Source organism: Chionomys nivalis, chromosome 2 (genome assembly GCF_950005125.1).
Source record: "Chionomys nivalis chromosome 2, mChiNiv1.1, whole genome shotgun sequence".
Taxonomy (NCBI): domain Eukaryota; kingdom Metazoa; phylum Chordata; class Mammalia; order Rodentia; family Cricetidae; genus Chionomys; species Chionomys nivalis.
In genome coordinates, this window is record NC_080087.1 from 56,520,043 (window position 1) to 56,535,459 (window position 15,417).

Consider the following 15,417-nt stretch of genomic DNA (forward strand, 5'->3'; position numbering starts at 1 on the left):
AGAGTTCTGGGCGTGGTCATAAGGAAGTTTCTAGACTAGATTCATTGAGGTGAGAAAACCCACTCGAAATGTGAGCAGCAAGAGTGGGTGGCAACACTCTGAATAAGGAGAATGAAGCAGAGTTCACTGTTTCTCTCTCTCTCTCTCTCTCTCTCTCTCTCTCTCTCTCTCCTTCCTGACTGTGGGTGCAATGTGACCAGCTGTTTCGTGCTCCTGTTGCCATGGTGTCCCTGCTATGACCGACTGTAACCTCCACCTAGGAGCCAGAACAAACCCCTTTTCCCTTGAGTTGTCAAACTTTCAGTCACAAGAAATAGGAAAGTAATTAAGACAGCTACCTTGACAGAAAACAAGCCAGGCTGGTGTCCAATCCTGTAGTTTTTGTGCTCAGCGGCTCAGGGAGGGCAAGTTCAAGGATAGCCTGGGCTACATAGTGAGATCCTGTCTCAAGAATTAAAAAAAAAAAGCAAAAAACAAGGTATTGACATGTAGGTCAGTGGTAGAACACTTGTCTGCCATGTGTGAATCCTGAGGTTCAATTCACAGTGTTGGGAGAAAAAGTCTAATGGTTGGGAGGTCAATTAAAAGAGGCCAACTAAAGCAGAGGCCACTTTCAAAGGAATTGTGCTAGCTGTATTTTATTTTACTTATAATACACAAGTCTACAAATACTTGCCGCTACCTCACACCGAATGAAGGCCTCTGCACATGCCCACTGCAGCACGGCTGGGGCGGGAGCATCTCTCCATAAATATGATGAGGTCCCAACATGCACTGCGGTTCACTGATGGATTTCATAGTCTGTAGACTTTGGCAAAAGTGACTGTAAAGGGTAAGGATGACAGCTTCTAGGTGTATTTGTCTTGAAAAGGAGTAATTAAAGATTATGAAACTCTAATTTTACTTTGTCATGTTTGTTTGCGTCTTCCGTGTTCAGCTCATGTTTGAGGAGCCATGTTGGTGAGACCTCGTGTGCAGTGTCTGATATTACCGGGAGACACAGATCACAGCAAACCACCTGATTTATGGCTCTTACAGTCTTTCTGCTCCTTTTTCTGCCATGGTCTCTGAACTTTAGGTTAACACACATTTAATCTTCCTTCATGTCTGTTTATGGGTTGGTAGCTCATTCTTTCTTTTTTACTCCTCTTTTCTTCAAAAGTTAAAGTACTGAACTTGCATGCTAGGCAAGAACTCTATCCTTCCTTCCTTCCTTCCTTCCTTCCTTCCTTCCTTCCTTCCTTCCTTCCTTTCTCTTTCTCTTTCTTTTTTGAGACAGGATCTCCCTCCACAGCCTTGGTCTGTAGAGCTGGCTGACCTCAAACTCACAAAAGGTTCAATTGCCTCTGCCTCTTGAGGTTTGAGATTAAAGGTTCCAAGTTGTTTTTTTTTTAATGTTGATTTAATTTTTAAAATTATATGTATGTGGGTATATGGGTACCCATGGAGGCCAGAGGCATCAGATTCCCAATGTGGGGACTGAACTCAGGTCCTCTGGATTAGCAGTATTCCCCCTTAGCCACTGTGTTATCACCTCAGCCCCAAAATGTTGGGTGGGTTTTGTTATTGTTGAATTTTTTGTTGCCCTTTGTTTGTTTTGAGCCAAGGTTTCTCTATATAGCCCTGGCTGTACTGGAACTCACTATGTAGACCAGGCTGGCCTCAAACTCACAGAGATCCATCTGCTTCTTCCTCCTGACTGTTGGGATTAAAAATATGCACTATTATATCCAGCCTGTGTTTTTCTTTTTAGTATTTAAGAATATTCTATTAGCAAATCAACTTGGTTTTTATAGAAACAACAGATACATACTCTGCCTTCACCGACTTATGTAATTTCAAATGAAATCACTCAAATTTAAGGACAACTAAAACCTTCATAAGCAGGTTTGGAACAGACCAAAAAAGAGACAAAAATAGGTCAGAGGTTGTGACTAATTCATACTCTGCTGGTTTGCATCCCCAAAGGATTATAATGCACACATACATATAGTCAGACAGACAAACATGCACACATACAAATGTATATTGTATGCATGTATGTATGTATTCCACTTCGGGGATTCCTGGCTTTCCAATTATTAAGGGGAAATTAGAAAATCTGTTTAAAATTCAGTTTAATGCCAAAGTGTCAAAGACAGAGGTGGCTGGGTCTCTCTGAATTCAGGAAGACTGTGTTGGCGTGGAAAGCTTCAGACTGAACCAGGGTATCTGGAGCCACTGCCAGCTCTGGTCTTGGGGGCGGGGGGGGGGGCAGCTAGTTCAGCAATCAAAAGCTAATACCAGGACCAGCTGTGGATGCCATACCTCTGCAGCCTCCCTGATAAACTGGAGGCCATGAATAAAAAGATTTAAGCTCCAAAGACATGGTGGAAGGGAGATAAGAGGGGAGGGAGACAGAGAAAAATCTTTCAGGGTGTGTGTGTGTGTGTGTGTGTGGACATGGACCCTGAGGCTAGAGGTTGACATTTATTTTCCACCTTATATTTTGAGACAGGGTCACCCACTGGGCTGCCTGGACAGAGAGTCTCTACCTTCCTAGTGCTGAATTACATGCCTGGCTTTTTACATGAGGACTGAGAATCTGAACTCGCTTAGGAGGCGAGCACCTTTCTCTAAGCAGTCTCTGGTGCCCTTGAGTTCCCCTTTGGTGGGTACAAAGGCAAGCCCTGCTCTGGCCAAAGCAAAGACCCTGAGGGAAAACCCTGGAGCCTCTGGTAAACCTGCAGGGTTGCTGGGCTTCTAACCATTCCCTAACTTCCGCTGAGAAGCACCCAGTTCAGGGCTAACCGTGGTGTCAAAGCTAACCACTAACTGCCGTTTCTCTGGAGCAGAAACTGCCTCTGGAAGCTTTGTCGGTTGTAGCTGCAGTGAACTGTAGGTGGGTGGAGAGTCCGAGGTTCTAATTAATGAAATGTTAGTGGCACAGATTAAACTGGAGAGACACAGCATTCATGGCACACAGTTGGCACCTACTTGCTTGCTGTAGGGAACTCAGTTGACCCAGACCTCCATGCTGAGACAGAACTCCCCTCCCCCGACCAAAGGTCAACCAAAATAAAACAAAAACAGTAGCAATCACTGCACCCATCAGTCCCGGCTTTTTTTTATTTTATTTGTGTGTGTGGTGTTGAGGACTGGCATATGCTAAACCAACACTCTGAGCTTTTTGGCTTTAAATCCTTGTAAGGATGGAATGGAACTGGTCACCACACTCTAGCCAGGGTGATGGACTAATGTCAACGTGACCACAGTTCAGAATACTCCACTCTGCTCCTCTGCTTCCCCCCACCCCACTGGTTTTTACACAAGACTCCCTGGAAACCACCCCCACCCCATGAGTTCCCCACCTCCCTGCCCAGGGCAGCACAGCCACAAAGCAGGCTTGCTCTCCTGCGCCCCACCCCCACCCAGGGTGTCATCAGAGTAACCGTCTGGACCTCTAAGGTGGTTGCACCTGCCTGGGGCGTGTGGCTTTTCTGCTAGGATTCAGAAGGGAGCCAGCTGGATGCGGGAGGGAGGGAGGCAGCACAAACAAGGTCGCTTTGTGTCTGGTGAAGTGTTCCGTAACTGGAGCTTTGTCACACTCCGTTCTCTGGTGACATTGGAGCCGCCCTTGGGGGAGTGGTCAGCTTGCACATTGCACAGCCTTTCCCCAAAGCCCTGTTTATGAAACTCAGTGATTTGAAAGTCCTAATAAAATGATACTGGTGGTGAGGAAAGAAAAAACCCGGAGATGTCTTAGGTGAAGACGAGGGTATCACCAACATTCTGGGGTGCATGGCCTCCTCTTGAAGACGAACCTATTTGTTTTGCCTAGCTCTAAGGTTCTGGGTTTTTCTGTGGGATTTTTAGGAGTTAGGAATACATTTTTGGTGGTCTCCATGATCCATAGAACCTGGTGCAACACAAATTCAGGGCCACCTGCTCAAAAAAGCAAAAGAAAGTTTCTTTGCAAGGACTTAATAGGAAACTTTGCCCTCTTCCAAAGTCTCCTATCCTGCTGGGTGTTTTCTTGCTGTAATCTCTTGGGTGTGGGGTTAAGGAAACCCTCAACTCCACCCACAGGGTTCAATGCCCACTATGCAGGAGACCCAGTTGCTAACAGACCCAGGTACTATATCCTGGCCAGGAGGCAAAAATTGAGCCAAGGTCTCCCAGCCTTCAGGAGGATACAATGGTTAGAGATCAGCCTGGGCTACACAGTGAGACCTTGCCTCAAAACAAAAATCAACACACACAAAGCCTTTTAAGTGGAAAGAAATATGCCAAGGATTTATGGTATTTCTCTCTAGGTTGAGGGTGTAAAATGATACTTTATCTATGATTTATGTGTTTCTGTAGTGCTTGAGGATCAAAACCAGGACCCTGTATTTACTCTATGTATGCATTATATGTACTCTACCACTGAGTTACATCCTGAACACATGACTTTTTTTTCTTTTATTGCTGTCTGTTTCTCTCTGTGTGTGTGTCTCTGAAATTCATTACAAAGCTCACACTGGCCTCAAATTCATAGCAATCCTCCTACCTCAGCCTCCCTAGTGTGGGGGATTACAAATGTAAGCCACGGTTGTTGTTTACAATGAATATGGATACAAGGATAAACTGGGACAGAAAGACACATGGGATGGGAAAAGTGCTCCTCACTCTGGAGTCTGGCAGAGAAGAAAGAATTCCAGGAGCGGGAGAGATGTCTCAACAGTTAAAAGCACCTACTGCTCTTTTAGAGGACTCAAGTTGGGTTCCCAGCTCACACTTGCCTATGACTCCAGCTCCAGGGGACCTGATGCACTGGACATCTGCATGCACATGGACACACACACACATACACACACACACACGTGTGCATGTGCACACACGCACACACTTAAAAATAAAAATAAATCTTTAATTTTTTAAAAAAGAATCCCAGCACAATCAGTAACATTTATTGTCATAGAGACAATACTTTTTTTGTATAGAGAAGAATGTCAAAACGAACATGCTTCCAAGCTAAGCCTCCGTGGCCTTCCAGTGTAGCCTTGCTCCTTTCCCAGGTATTTTCTGGGGATACCATTAAACAGGACTAACCTCTTGTTCCTAGTAAAAAAAACATCTCCCCTTTCCCCTGCAAGCCTTGAGCCTAGGGTTTTATCCTATCAGCTGTGATCCTAGCCAATCCCCAGGAACCACCCTGTGATCTTACTCGGGTTCTTTATCAACCCTGTAAGCCAGAGGTTCAGGGACTACAAGACACGGAACGGTGACCTTCTTTCCCAACAGATCCACACCTACGCTCTCGGGTTGAGTTACCCTTCTCCCTCAGGGCCTCTTTTTGTTATGTCCCGTTCTAAACACGATACAGTTCTCTTAATAAGCTCCAGCTCCGCTTCAAACTGGCACTTCCTGAATTCTTCTTTTCTCTAGAGAAGTTGAGAATCTGTCTTTACCTGAGCAGGAGTGTCTAAAAAATAAGGAAACTCTTCAGGCTTTGGGTGGTAGCATGGGCTGGTGTCTGCCCCCACTTCGTATCAGAAAAAAAAATTGTTAATTTTTTCAAGTAGTAAAGCAAACAACTGTTACCTGTTGGGAGGGCAGGCTCCTCCTTGGACTTTTCTGATAGAAGCAGGCTCATCTCTCTACTAACTTTCTTCAGTACCTCTTGGATCATATGAATTTCTAAACTTTCCAGAAGTTTCTGGAGCTGGAATAAGCATGGGATGAGATTAGCATCACTCTGCAATTCAGTTCTACACTGGGCTCCCAAGTGTCGCTCCTGCAGACAGGCTTTGGTCTGTCTTCTCCTCAGCTGGTTTCTCTGAGAAGAGTGTGCTTTGGGACCTCAAGTTCTTCCCAGGGATCAATACAACTCTTTGCAGGCCAACATCTTTTTCTTTTTTTCTCATGGCCCTCATTCTGACCGATATAACCTTTCTTACCATATTCTACAAAGCTCTCTGGGTCTGAAGTGACCTCATGATTTCTTTTAAATAATTTTTAACCTACTAACCCCAGTTTCCCCTCCCTCATTTCCTCTCACTCTCCCCCTCCCCCCACCTCACTCCTTATCCACTCCTCAGAGAGGTTAAGCCCTCCCATAAGAAGTCATCTTAGTCTGCCATATCACCTCATAGAGACAGAGCCAAGCCCACCCCTACCCCTGCCCCAGGCAGAGCAAGGTATCTCTAGGCTCCATAGTCAGTTCATGCGTTAGGACCTCACGCCTTTTGATGGCCTCTAAATGACACCAGAAACCTCATGAGCTGTTACTTTAATAAGAGTCTGAGAGCCAATTAATAACCAAGGAGGGTGTCATGAGAGACCTAAAGCTGGCACGCACCATGATGAATCGCTCCGATAGCTATGAGTCCCACTCCACCCACAACGCTTGCAGAGCCTTCCCCTCCCTGTGGGAGGGACTGAGGAAGAGCCGGGCTTGGGGAACATAAGCAGTGTGCTGGGCTCTGAGGCGTATATGAAGTTCACTCTGACATTCCCCATGGCGTGGTGGCTTCTCTGCTCGGACAGCCAGAGGTCCTGGGTACCTTAGTCAAGCTGGGCAATGGCTGCTAAAGATTACTCAGCACACTGCTTGAACCACGGCAAAAACTGTGCTTCCTTTCTCTGAGAAAAAACACTCTGAAAGGCTCTGTTCAATATTTTCATTTCCATGTGGATGCGCACTGGCTGGGTTTTCTGTCTGTCTGTCTATCTGTCTGTCTCTCTCTCTCCTTTTGCTTTTTTTTTTGAAACAGTTTCTCTATAGCTCTCTGTAGCTTTCTCTCTGTCTCTGTCTCTGTCTCTCTCTCTCTCTCCTTTTTGAAACAGAGTTTCTCTGTAGCTTTGGAGCCTGTCCTGGAACTAGCTCTTGTAGACCAGGCTGGCCTCGAACTCGCAGAGATCCGCCTGTCTCTGCCTCCCGAGTGCGGGGATTAAAGGCTGCGCCTGGCTTCTGTCACATTTCTTATGATGCAGCATAGGAGTCAGAGGAAAAATAAAAATAATGAGAACCTAGACTCACGGGATGGAGACATTTGGGGGTTCTTCTTTGCTTACTCAAGCCCCGCACACCTTCAAGAGTGCCCCTCCCTCCCCCACCCCACCTTGAAGGAAACATCATTTGTGTTGATTGCAGTTTTCCACGCCAGGGCAGCAAGGCAAGTTTTCAAAGACAAACTGAAGAGCTCTGGTACCTGCTGAGTTTTTATTTCGATTTCTGAGGCTCCCTTTGGGGGAAGAATAGATTGGCTTCTTATTATTAGTCCTTCAAATTCATCTTCTTTGCCCATCTGCCTGGCTAAAGATTTCAGGCTGGGGTAGAAAATGTCAGCTCTGAGATAGCAAAGAGACAGAAATTAGCAAATAAACATACTCCCTCTCCTTCAGTTTCTCTGTCAGTCATTTTCAGTTTCCCGTCACCCATCCTCTCTACGGACACATCAGCAACTAAACCCGCCCCTCCTTTGGTCAATATTAGATCCCGCGGCCTCTCCCTGCTGAGTACATAGAACTCCTGTCGTCGTGCCGCGAAACGTCCACAAGTCTTCTCATTTCTGACAGGGAACCTGACCTCAGTGACTTCCGGGACAGACGATCCTGAATGTGCCAGAGAGAAGATGGCTGAGGCCTGGGGGAGTGGGCCCGGGCTTAGTAAGGACTTGTTTAGAAATACACGCCAGGAACAACAGGCTTTGCCTGCCAGCTCAGTCATCCCAGCTGAGGGGTGTAGACAAGGGCTGGGTAACCGTGTGGACGCCACGTGTGCCACGTCACCCTCTGGCACAGTGCTGGGGCTGCGGGTGTCCCCAGCAGCAGTCTACCCTAGGAGCTAAACAGTCAGTCAGCACCGCGGAGTCACCTGATAAGCTAAACTCCACGTGACAGAGCTCTAGGGAGGAAATGATAATCCAGGACAATTCACTGGAGTTAGCTCTTTCCCCACAGCCAACACAGATTAGCTTTTCCTCACAGCATTGCCGCAGCGACTCTTCTAGCTGCTCCCTGACGCAGTTTGCTGGGTGTTCCAGAATCCTGTTCTGACTTTCTCGGGGAAGGGAGAAGAACCCTCGAGTCCCAGGCTCTGCCGCTGACATGTTTTGGGGGGGTTGTTTGTTTATGGTTTTTTTTTTGTTGTTGTTGTTGTTTATGTTTTTTGCTTTTGGTCTCAGCAGTACTCACTCGTAGAGCTCTGAGAACTGTTTGTGGTGGGAGGCGGAGTTGATCTCCTGGCCTTGAAGCCTGAGTTGGCCCCAGTGTTCCTTGAGCACTTCCAGCTGCTTCCACAGGATGAGGAAGAACTTCAACAGAACAAGGGACAGCACTGCATCTCGTGGGCCCTCCAGCAAGGTGGAGGCCTTTGGGCAACTTTCCAACGGACTTGGGCAGAGTTCTGGCAGTTTGGACCAGTGTGGCTGAAAACAAGACAGAAATTCTTTATCAATTGTGGTTTAAGATGAGATAAATTTTTTTTTTTTTTTTTTTTTTGGTTTTTCGAGACAGGGTTTCTCTGTGGTTTTGGAGCCAAGATGAGATAAATTTTTATATGTATCTCGTGCAAAATAACATCCAGGAGAAATGGTTTACAGGTCTCTAGCATGTGTAGAAAAAAAATCTAGATGGCTCAATATCCTTGTTGAGCAGGCAGGATAGAAACAGCTCTGCCTCAGCTTCCTGTTTGCATTTTGAACCATTGGTTTTTATATTTTATTTTTAGCTTTTGAAGAATGGTCTCATGTAGCTGGCCTCCAACTCATGACATCACTGAGAGCAACCTTGAACTCTCTGTCATCCTGCTTCCCTCTCCCAAGTGCCAGGGTTACAGGTATGAGACTACACCCTTGGCTTTGAATACCATCCTTCAAAACCAGAATCTTCCTAAAGAGAAAATAAAAGAAAGGAAGGAAGGGAGGAACGAACAATGAAAGGAAGGAAAGAAGGAAGGAATGAAAGAAAGAGAGAGAAACAGAGAGAGAGAGAGAGAGAGAGAGAGAGAGAGAGGTAAGGAGGAAAAGAGAGAAAATGCGGAAGGGACTGGAGAGTGATTGCTGCTCTTCCAGAGGACCTGGGTTCAATTCCCAGCACCCATGTCAGATATCTGACAACTTCTTATAACTCCAGCTCAGAGACTCTGGAAGCCTCTCCTGACCACCATAAGCCCCTGGACAGAAGGTGGCACATCCACACATACACATGATGAAAAACAAATCTTAAAAATATAAACTGAGGGCAGGTGGCTCAGTGGTTAAGAGCACTTGCTACTCTTCCAGAAGACCTGGTTTTGGTTCCCAGAACCCATGAGCTGACTTACAAACACCCTGAACTCCAGTTCCAGGGGTCTGAACCCTTCAGACCTCTCTGGGCACCAGGTTCATACATATATGCAGGCAAATACTCAAACACATGAAATAAAATAAACAGATCTTTTCAAAGCTTATTATTTATTTATTTACTTGTTTATTTAAGAAAGAAAAGATAAGGTATAGCCTACTTGAGACTGAAATCTTCCCTACCCTCCACGGTGGAGCTGTAACTGACGGTTCTTTGGGGACTTTACCTAATTTATGTATCAGAAAGCAGAACTGATGTGGGATTCCCCTCTGCATGCTGTGAATACCATTGGTTAATAAAGAAACTGTCTTAGGCCTGCACAGGACAGAATAGAGGTAGGCAGGGAAAACTAAACTGGGTGCTGGGAAAAAGAAGACGGAGTCAGGAGAAGCCATGTAGCCCTGCCAGAGACAGACACCTGAACTTTACCCTCATGGCGATACACAGATCAATAGAAATGGGTTAAATTATGATGTAAGAGCTAGGCCATAAGAAACTAGAGCTGATAGGCCAAGCAGTGGTTTAATTAGTACAGTTTCTGTGTGGTTATTTCGAGTCTGGGAAACCAGGAACAAATAAGCGGCCTCCTACTACACAGAACTTGGGTTCACCCTGCGCAGCTGACAACTACCTATAAATCCAGCTCTGGGAATCTGATAGCTTTCATCCTTTAAAAGCAAAATGGAGAATATTTTGCTTGAATTTACTATTGCATATTCACGTTTACTTAGATTAACTCATTAAGACAGGGTCTTGGTAGCCCTGGATCACGTGGTACTCTCTGTAACAGACTGGTTGCAAAAGTGTGACGATCCTCCTGCCTCAACCTGCAGTTTTACTATAAAATTAGGATTTGCTCATTCGATTATTGATGCCTTCCTTAAACAAGTATTTGTCCTAGTGGATGTGGGAGAAGCACAGCTTCAGGCCAGCCAGTGAGTGCTAGGAAGACCAGGGCCACCCAGAGGTGATAGACACCTTAGGGGCCTGAGTTCAGCTGCTTCCTGGTACAAGAGGGGGATTTTGTTTTGCAAGCCAGATGGCAAATCCTGTGGCCTAGAACATTCCGACAGCAGAACTAGAAACTGGAGGAGCAGCCTGGTGTAATTGAACTCTACATAAGCTTTATACTACAGGAAGGTGTGTCTGCCAGAGAGAGGGCTGGCCAGAGAAAGTCGGGAAGAACTGGCATCCAGGCCCGGGGGAGCCAAGTGTCCACGGACAGGTAGCAACCTCTCAACTGTGCAGCCTTCTCGGCAAAGTCTGTGGACTTCCAGATGTTTTTTCTCTCTTAATCCTCAGAACCTTTTCATCAGATGAAAACTGACCGAGCAAGGCCAAGAACAATGACATGCAGGGGCAGCCTACAGACCACAGGATTGGTCCCCGCTGCTGAAAAATCACTGCGTTAGGATAAACCTGGGCCTCCCTGGACTACAGTTTTAAAGACTCCGAGTCAGTCTACCCCGCGGAGTTTAGGAGACCCCGAGAGATCACCACACATATAACACAGCTGCCGTGGACGCTCGGGAGCTTGGCTCAGGGGCCGTGCGGGTTCTAGTGTTTCCTGCCCCTATAGATAGCTAAAAGCTTTCAAATGAAACTTCGTCCCAAGGACCAAGGGTGCAGCTCAGTGGCTAAGTTGGGTGCGCCATGCTTGAAGCTCTGGATCTGCTGCTATCAGTGGCACACACATCACAAAGTAAAAACCGATCAAAATAAATATCATTAAATTAGATTTACTTCTTAAGATGTTTGTATTAAAGGGAACCACCTCTAAACATTTTATTTTATTTTTTAATAAACTTTGCCTTATAAAAGATACTTAGAAACTAGCTAGGCAGTGGCGGCTCACACCTTTAATCCCCGCACTCTGGAGACAGAGGCAGGTGGGTCTTTGAGTTTGTGGCCAGCCTGGTCTACAGAGTGAGTTCCAGGATAGCCAGGGCTACACAGAGAAACCCTGCCTTGAAAAATCAAAATTAAACGAAAACCAAAAAATTTGGATATTAAAAAAATCACAAAAGTCACACAGCATAATTTAGCCAGATCCAAAGTCTGTACATCTCAATGAACATCTCTACAGTCAGAAGAGTCATTCCAAAGCTGTGGAGCCCCACGCTAGGTTTTACATTTTCACTATAGAATATTTTATGCACTAACCACTAAAACTGAAAAATCTATGGCTGAGTTGGAACTAGAAAAACAATTAGCTTTATATCATTTTTCATAACTTGTATTCGTCACCTGCCTTCACTTTATTTTAATTTTTTAAGATTTATTTTTATTTTTAGTTATGAGTATGTGTGTTGGGGTGTTGTAGGGGGCTGCTTGCTTGTTTCCTGGCTGCCCAGCAGCTCAGACCTGAAATAATCACACAGAATCTATATTATTTAAAACACTGCTTGGCTAATGATGCTAGCATATTTATAGCTAACTCATATCTTAAATCTCCATTAATCTGTGTATCTCCATGAGGTAATGTTCCAGTGTCTGTCTTTGGCAGGGCTACATGGCGTCACCCCGACTCTGCCTTCTTTCTCCCAGCATTCAGTTCAGTTTTCCCCACCTCGCTCTACTCTGCCCTATCAGGCCAAGCCAGTTTCTTTATTCATTAACCAATTAAAGCAACACATAGACAGAAGGACTTCCTACGTCATTGGGGGGTGTAGGGGTGCTATAGACACAGGAGTACAGGAGCCAGTGTAGGCCAGAGGTCCAGGATCTACATAGGGCTGGAGTCACAGGCAATGGTGAGCTGCCTGGCATGAGTGCTGGGAATCGAACTCAGGTCCTCCTGAAGAGCAGCACATTCTCTTAACTGAGAGCCAGTGTCACGGAATATTTGATCGCTTGGTGTGAAGATGTGTCGCTGTTTTACTTTGCCTTCCTAAGGCACTTTCTGATTGGTTTAATAAAATGCTGAATGGCCAATAGCTAGGCAAGAGAGGATAGGTGGGACTTCCTGAGAGAGAAAAGAACTCTGGGAGGAATCAGAGGAATCCAAGAATTTGCCAGCGAGACACAGAGGAAGTTGTATGTACAGCACTGAAGAGAGGTAATGAGTCACGTGGCAGACTGTGGATTAATACAAATGGGTTCATTTAGGTTTCAAGAGCTAGTTGGGAACAAGCCTAAGCTAAGACCACACTTTCATAATTAATAAAAAGTCTCTGTGTCAGTATTTGGAAACTGGTGGTCCAAAGGAAGTCTGACTACAGGTCAGTGTCCTTCTGTCATTTTAAATTGTGTGTGTTCACATGTGGGGGTCAGAGGACGGCTGGGGAGGCAGGGGTCAGAGGACAGCTGGGGGTCAGGGGTCAGAGGGCAGCTCGGGAGGCAGGGGTCAGAGGACAGCTGGGGAGGCAGGGGTCAGAGGACAGCTGGGGGTCAGGGGTCAGAGGACAGCTGGGGGTCAGGGGTCAGAGGACAGCTCGGGAGGCAGGGGTCAGAGGACAGCTGGGGGTCAGGGGTCAGAGGGCAGCTCGGGAGGCAGGGGTCAGAGGACAGCTGGGGAGGCAGGGGTCAGAGGACAGCTGGGGGTCAGGGGTCAGAGGACAGCTGGGGAGGCAGGGGTCAGAGGACAGCTGGGGGTCAGGGGTCAGAGGACAGCTGGGGAGACAGTTCTTGCTTTCTATCATATGGGTCAGTAGGCTTCATGACAAGTGCCTTTACCTACTAAGCCATTCCGATGGCCATAATTTTTTAAGTTATTCGCGCGTGTGTGTGTCTCTGTGTGTGTATGTGCGTGTGTATGTGTGTGTGTGTGTGTGTATGTGTGTGCTTCTTATCTAATCTAAGTCCTGCCCAGGGGAGCAACCTGTTACTGTGACAAGCTCACTCTAATGCAGACAAGCCGCAGAGGAAGAGCAGAGACAGTTTCCCAAGGAGAGTGGTTTGGAGGGGAACATCTGTGAGCAAACAGAGCGGGTCCTCTGAGGAGAGAAGTTCCTCACTGCAGAGAGGTTCAGAAGACAGCCTGTTCCACAGGCCAAAGGACGAGACCGGGAGGATAAGTGCTGAGAGGAGCTCAGAGTATTTAGAGTAATGAGGGCTTTATAAGGAAAGAAGTGACAGGACCCAGCTCACACTTCAAAACTACAGTATCCTGGGGGACGGAGTGATGGCTCTGAAGAGGACCAGAGTTCGGTTCCAGCATCCACATAAGGTGGCTCACAGCGGCCTGCAACTCCAGCTATAAGGGATCTGATGCTTTTGTCTACCCTCTGTGGGCACCTGCACAGATGCAGCATACAAACAGAAAGACAGACAGACACGCGCACACACAATAAATAAATACAATTGAAAATTTAAAAACAAAAGAAATGACAACAGTGTTATCGAGGGGGCTGGGAAAGAGGAACACACACTGTTAGTGGGGGTGCAAACGGGTAGAGCCACCGTGGTATTCAGGGCAGAGCCATCTTGGAAACCTAAAATTGGGGCTTCCATGGAATCTGGCTTTGCTACTCCTGGCATTTACTCAAAGGACTCTTATCCTTCTACTGAGATGGGATCTGTGTTTATATGTTTATTTATTGCTGCTCTGGAGGTAAAGCAAGGAAATGCAATCAGACTCGCCGTCCATCAGGGGATGAACGGATAAGGAAACATGGGCCATATGCAGAAGATGCAGAATTATTTAATGTGTAAACAAATGGATGGAACTGGGAAAGATTAAACAGGTAAACCAGGCTTAGGAAGACGGGCACTGATGGTTATGTGCAGACTATACCTTCTCCTTTTCATATATGTGTATCTGTGTGGAGGGAGGGAGGACAAATGCACAGACATAGATAGGGTCCATGAGAGGGGAAAGAAAACTTTCTGGCAGGAAATTACCCTACCATTAAATCTCAGTACTGCGTGTCTGTGCTGTGGTAGAGGCCCCCGAGAGCCGAGGAAAAGAAAGACAACAGCTATGCGGCTGGTTGGTGTCCTTGCGTGTGCGTGGGGCTAGGAACCGGACAACAGTATGCTTCTAGAAGGCTGAGGTCTGAGGAGGAACTTCAGGTGGGTGTCTGGCTAGTTCACTGACTGCATCAAGCCGCTGCCTGGCTTCTAGTTCATGAAGTTCTATTTAGAGCTATTTTTCAAGATGGGGAATGATTCTTGTGCCCGAAACTTCAGAAAGTTAAAGCGAGGAGACGCTGCCAGTCTGGCACCTCAGCTAGCTGAGGTTCTCACACACGACTCTGGGATGCCCAACTCTACTGCTAAAACAAGCGACTTGCCAGGAAAGCGTAAACTGAGCATCTGTCTCGGGAGGCTTCTATGGACTCCCCAGAGCCTTTGTTCTGTTTTAAAAACAAAATACATAGAAGCCCAGGCTGGAAGATTGGAATTCAAGGTCAGCTGGACTATGGAGCAGGACCCCACCTCAAAAACATTTTGAAGTTAAAAAAAAAAAATGTTTTTAATTGGCCAGGAGTGGTGTGCTAGGCCTTTAATCCCAGTGTTCGGGAGGCAGAAGGAGGCCAACCTCTGTGGGTTCAAGGCCAGCCTGGTCTATACAGCAAGTTCCAGGTGAGCCAAAGCTACATGGGGCAATGGCTCTCAACCTTCCTAATGCTGCAACCCTTTAACAATTCTTCATGTTGTGATCATCTCCAACCATACCATTATGTTCATTGCTTCTTTGTAACTGTAATTTTGCTAGTGTTATGATTGTAATGTAAATATATCTGTGTTTATTGATGATCCTGGGAGACCCCTGTGAAAGGGTCATTCAACCCTCAAAAAGAGGTCAGGAGCCACAGATTGATAACCACTGACATAGAGAAATTGTCTCAAAATCAAAAACTTTTAATTACATATGTGTATGTATGTATTTATCTCTGTGTGTTGATGTGTGCACATCAGTGCAGGCGCCTTAGGAGACAAGAGGAGGGAGTTGGATCCCTGGAACAGGTGGTTGGAAGTCACCTAATATGGGTACTGGGAACAGAACCCCCGTCCTCTGTAAGAGGAGTGGGTGCCCGTAACTACTAAGCCATCTCTCCATGACCACCCCTACTAAAACAAACAAACAAACAAACAAACAAACAAAACATTTTAAGTGAATAAAGTCAGTGGGAACTTACTCCTGAGACTCACTGTGTAAGCAAA

General features: G+C 46.2%; 1 protein-coding gene across 1 annotated transcript in view; it reads right to left on the bottom strand.

The window, feature by feature from the left end:
* Positions 1-15,417, bottom strand: part of LOC130869617 (uncharacterized) — a 182,466-nt gene that overhangs the window by 30,454 nt on the left and 136,595 nt on the right. The window contains exons 34-36 of the mRNA XM_057761918.1: positions 8,161-8,393; positions 7,176-7,314; positions 5,566-5,686 (exon numbers count right to left, since the gene is read on the bottom strand). Coding sequence (XP_057617901.1) covers positions 5,566-5,686; positions 7,176-7,314; positions 8,161-8,393 — 493 coding nt within the window. The remainder of the gene's footprint in view (positions 1-5,565; positions 5,687-7,175; positions 7,315-8,160; positions 8,394-15,417) is intronic.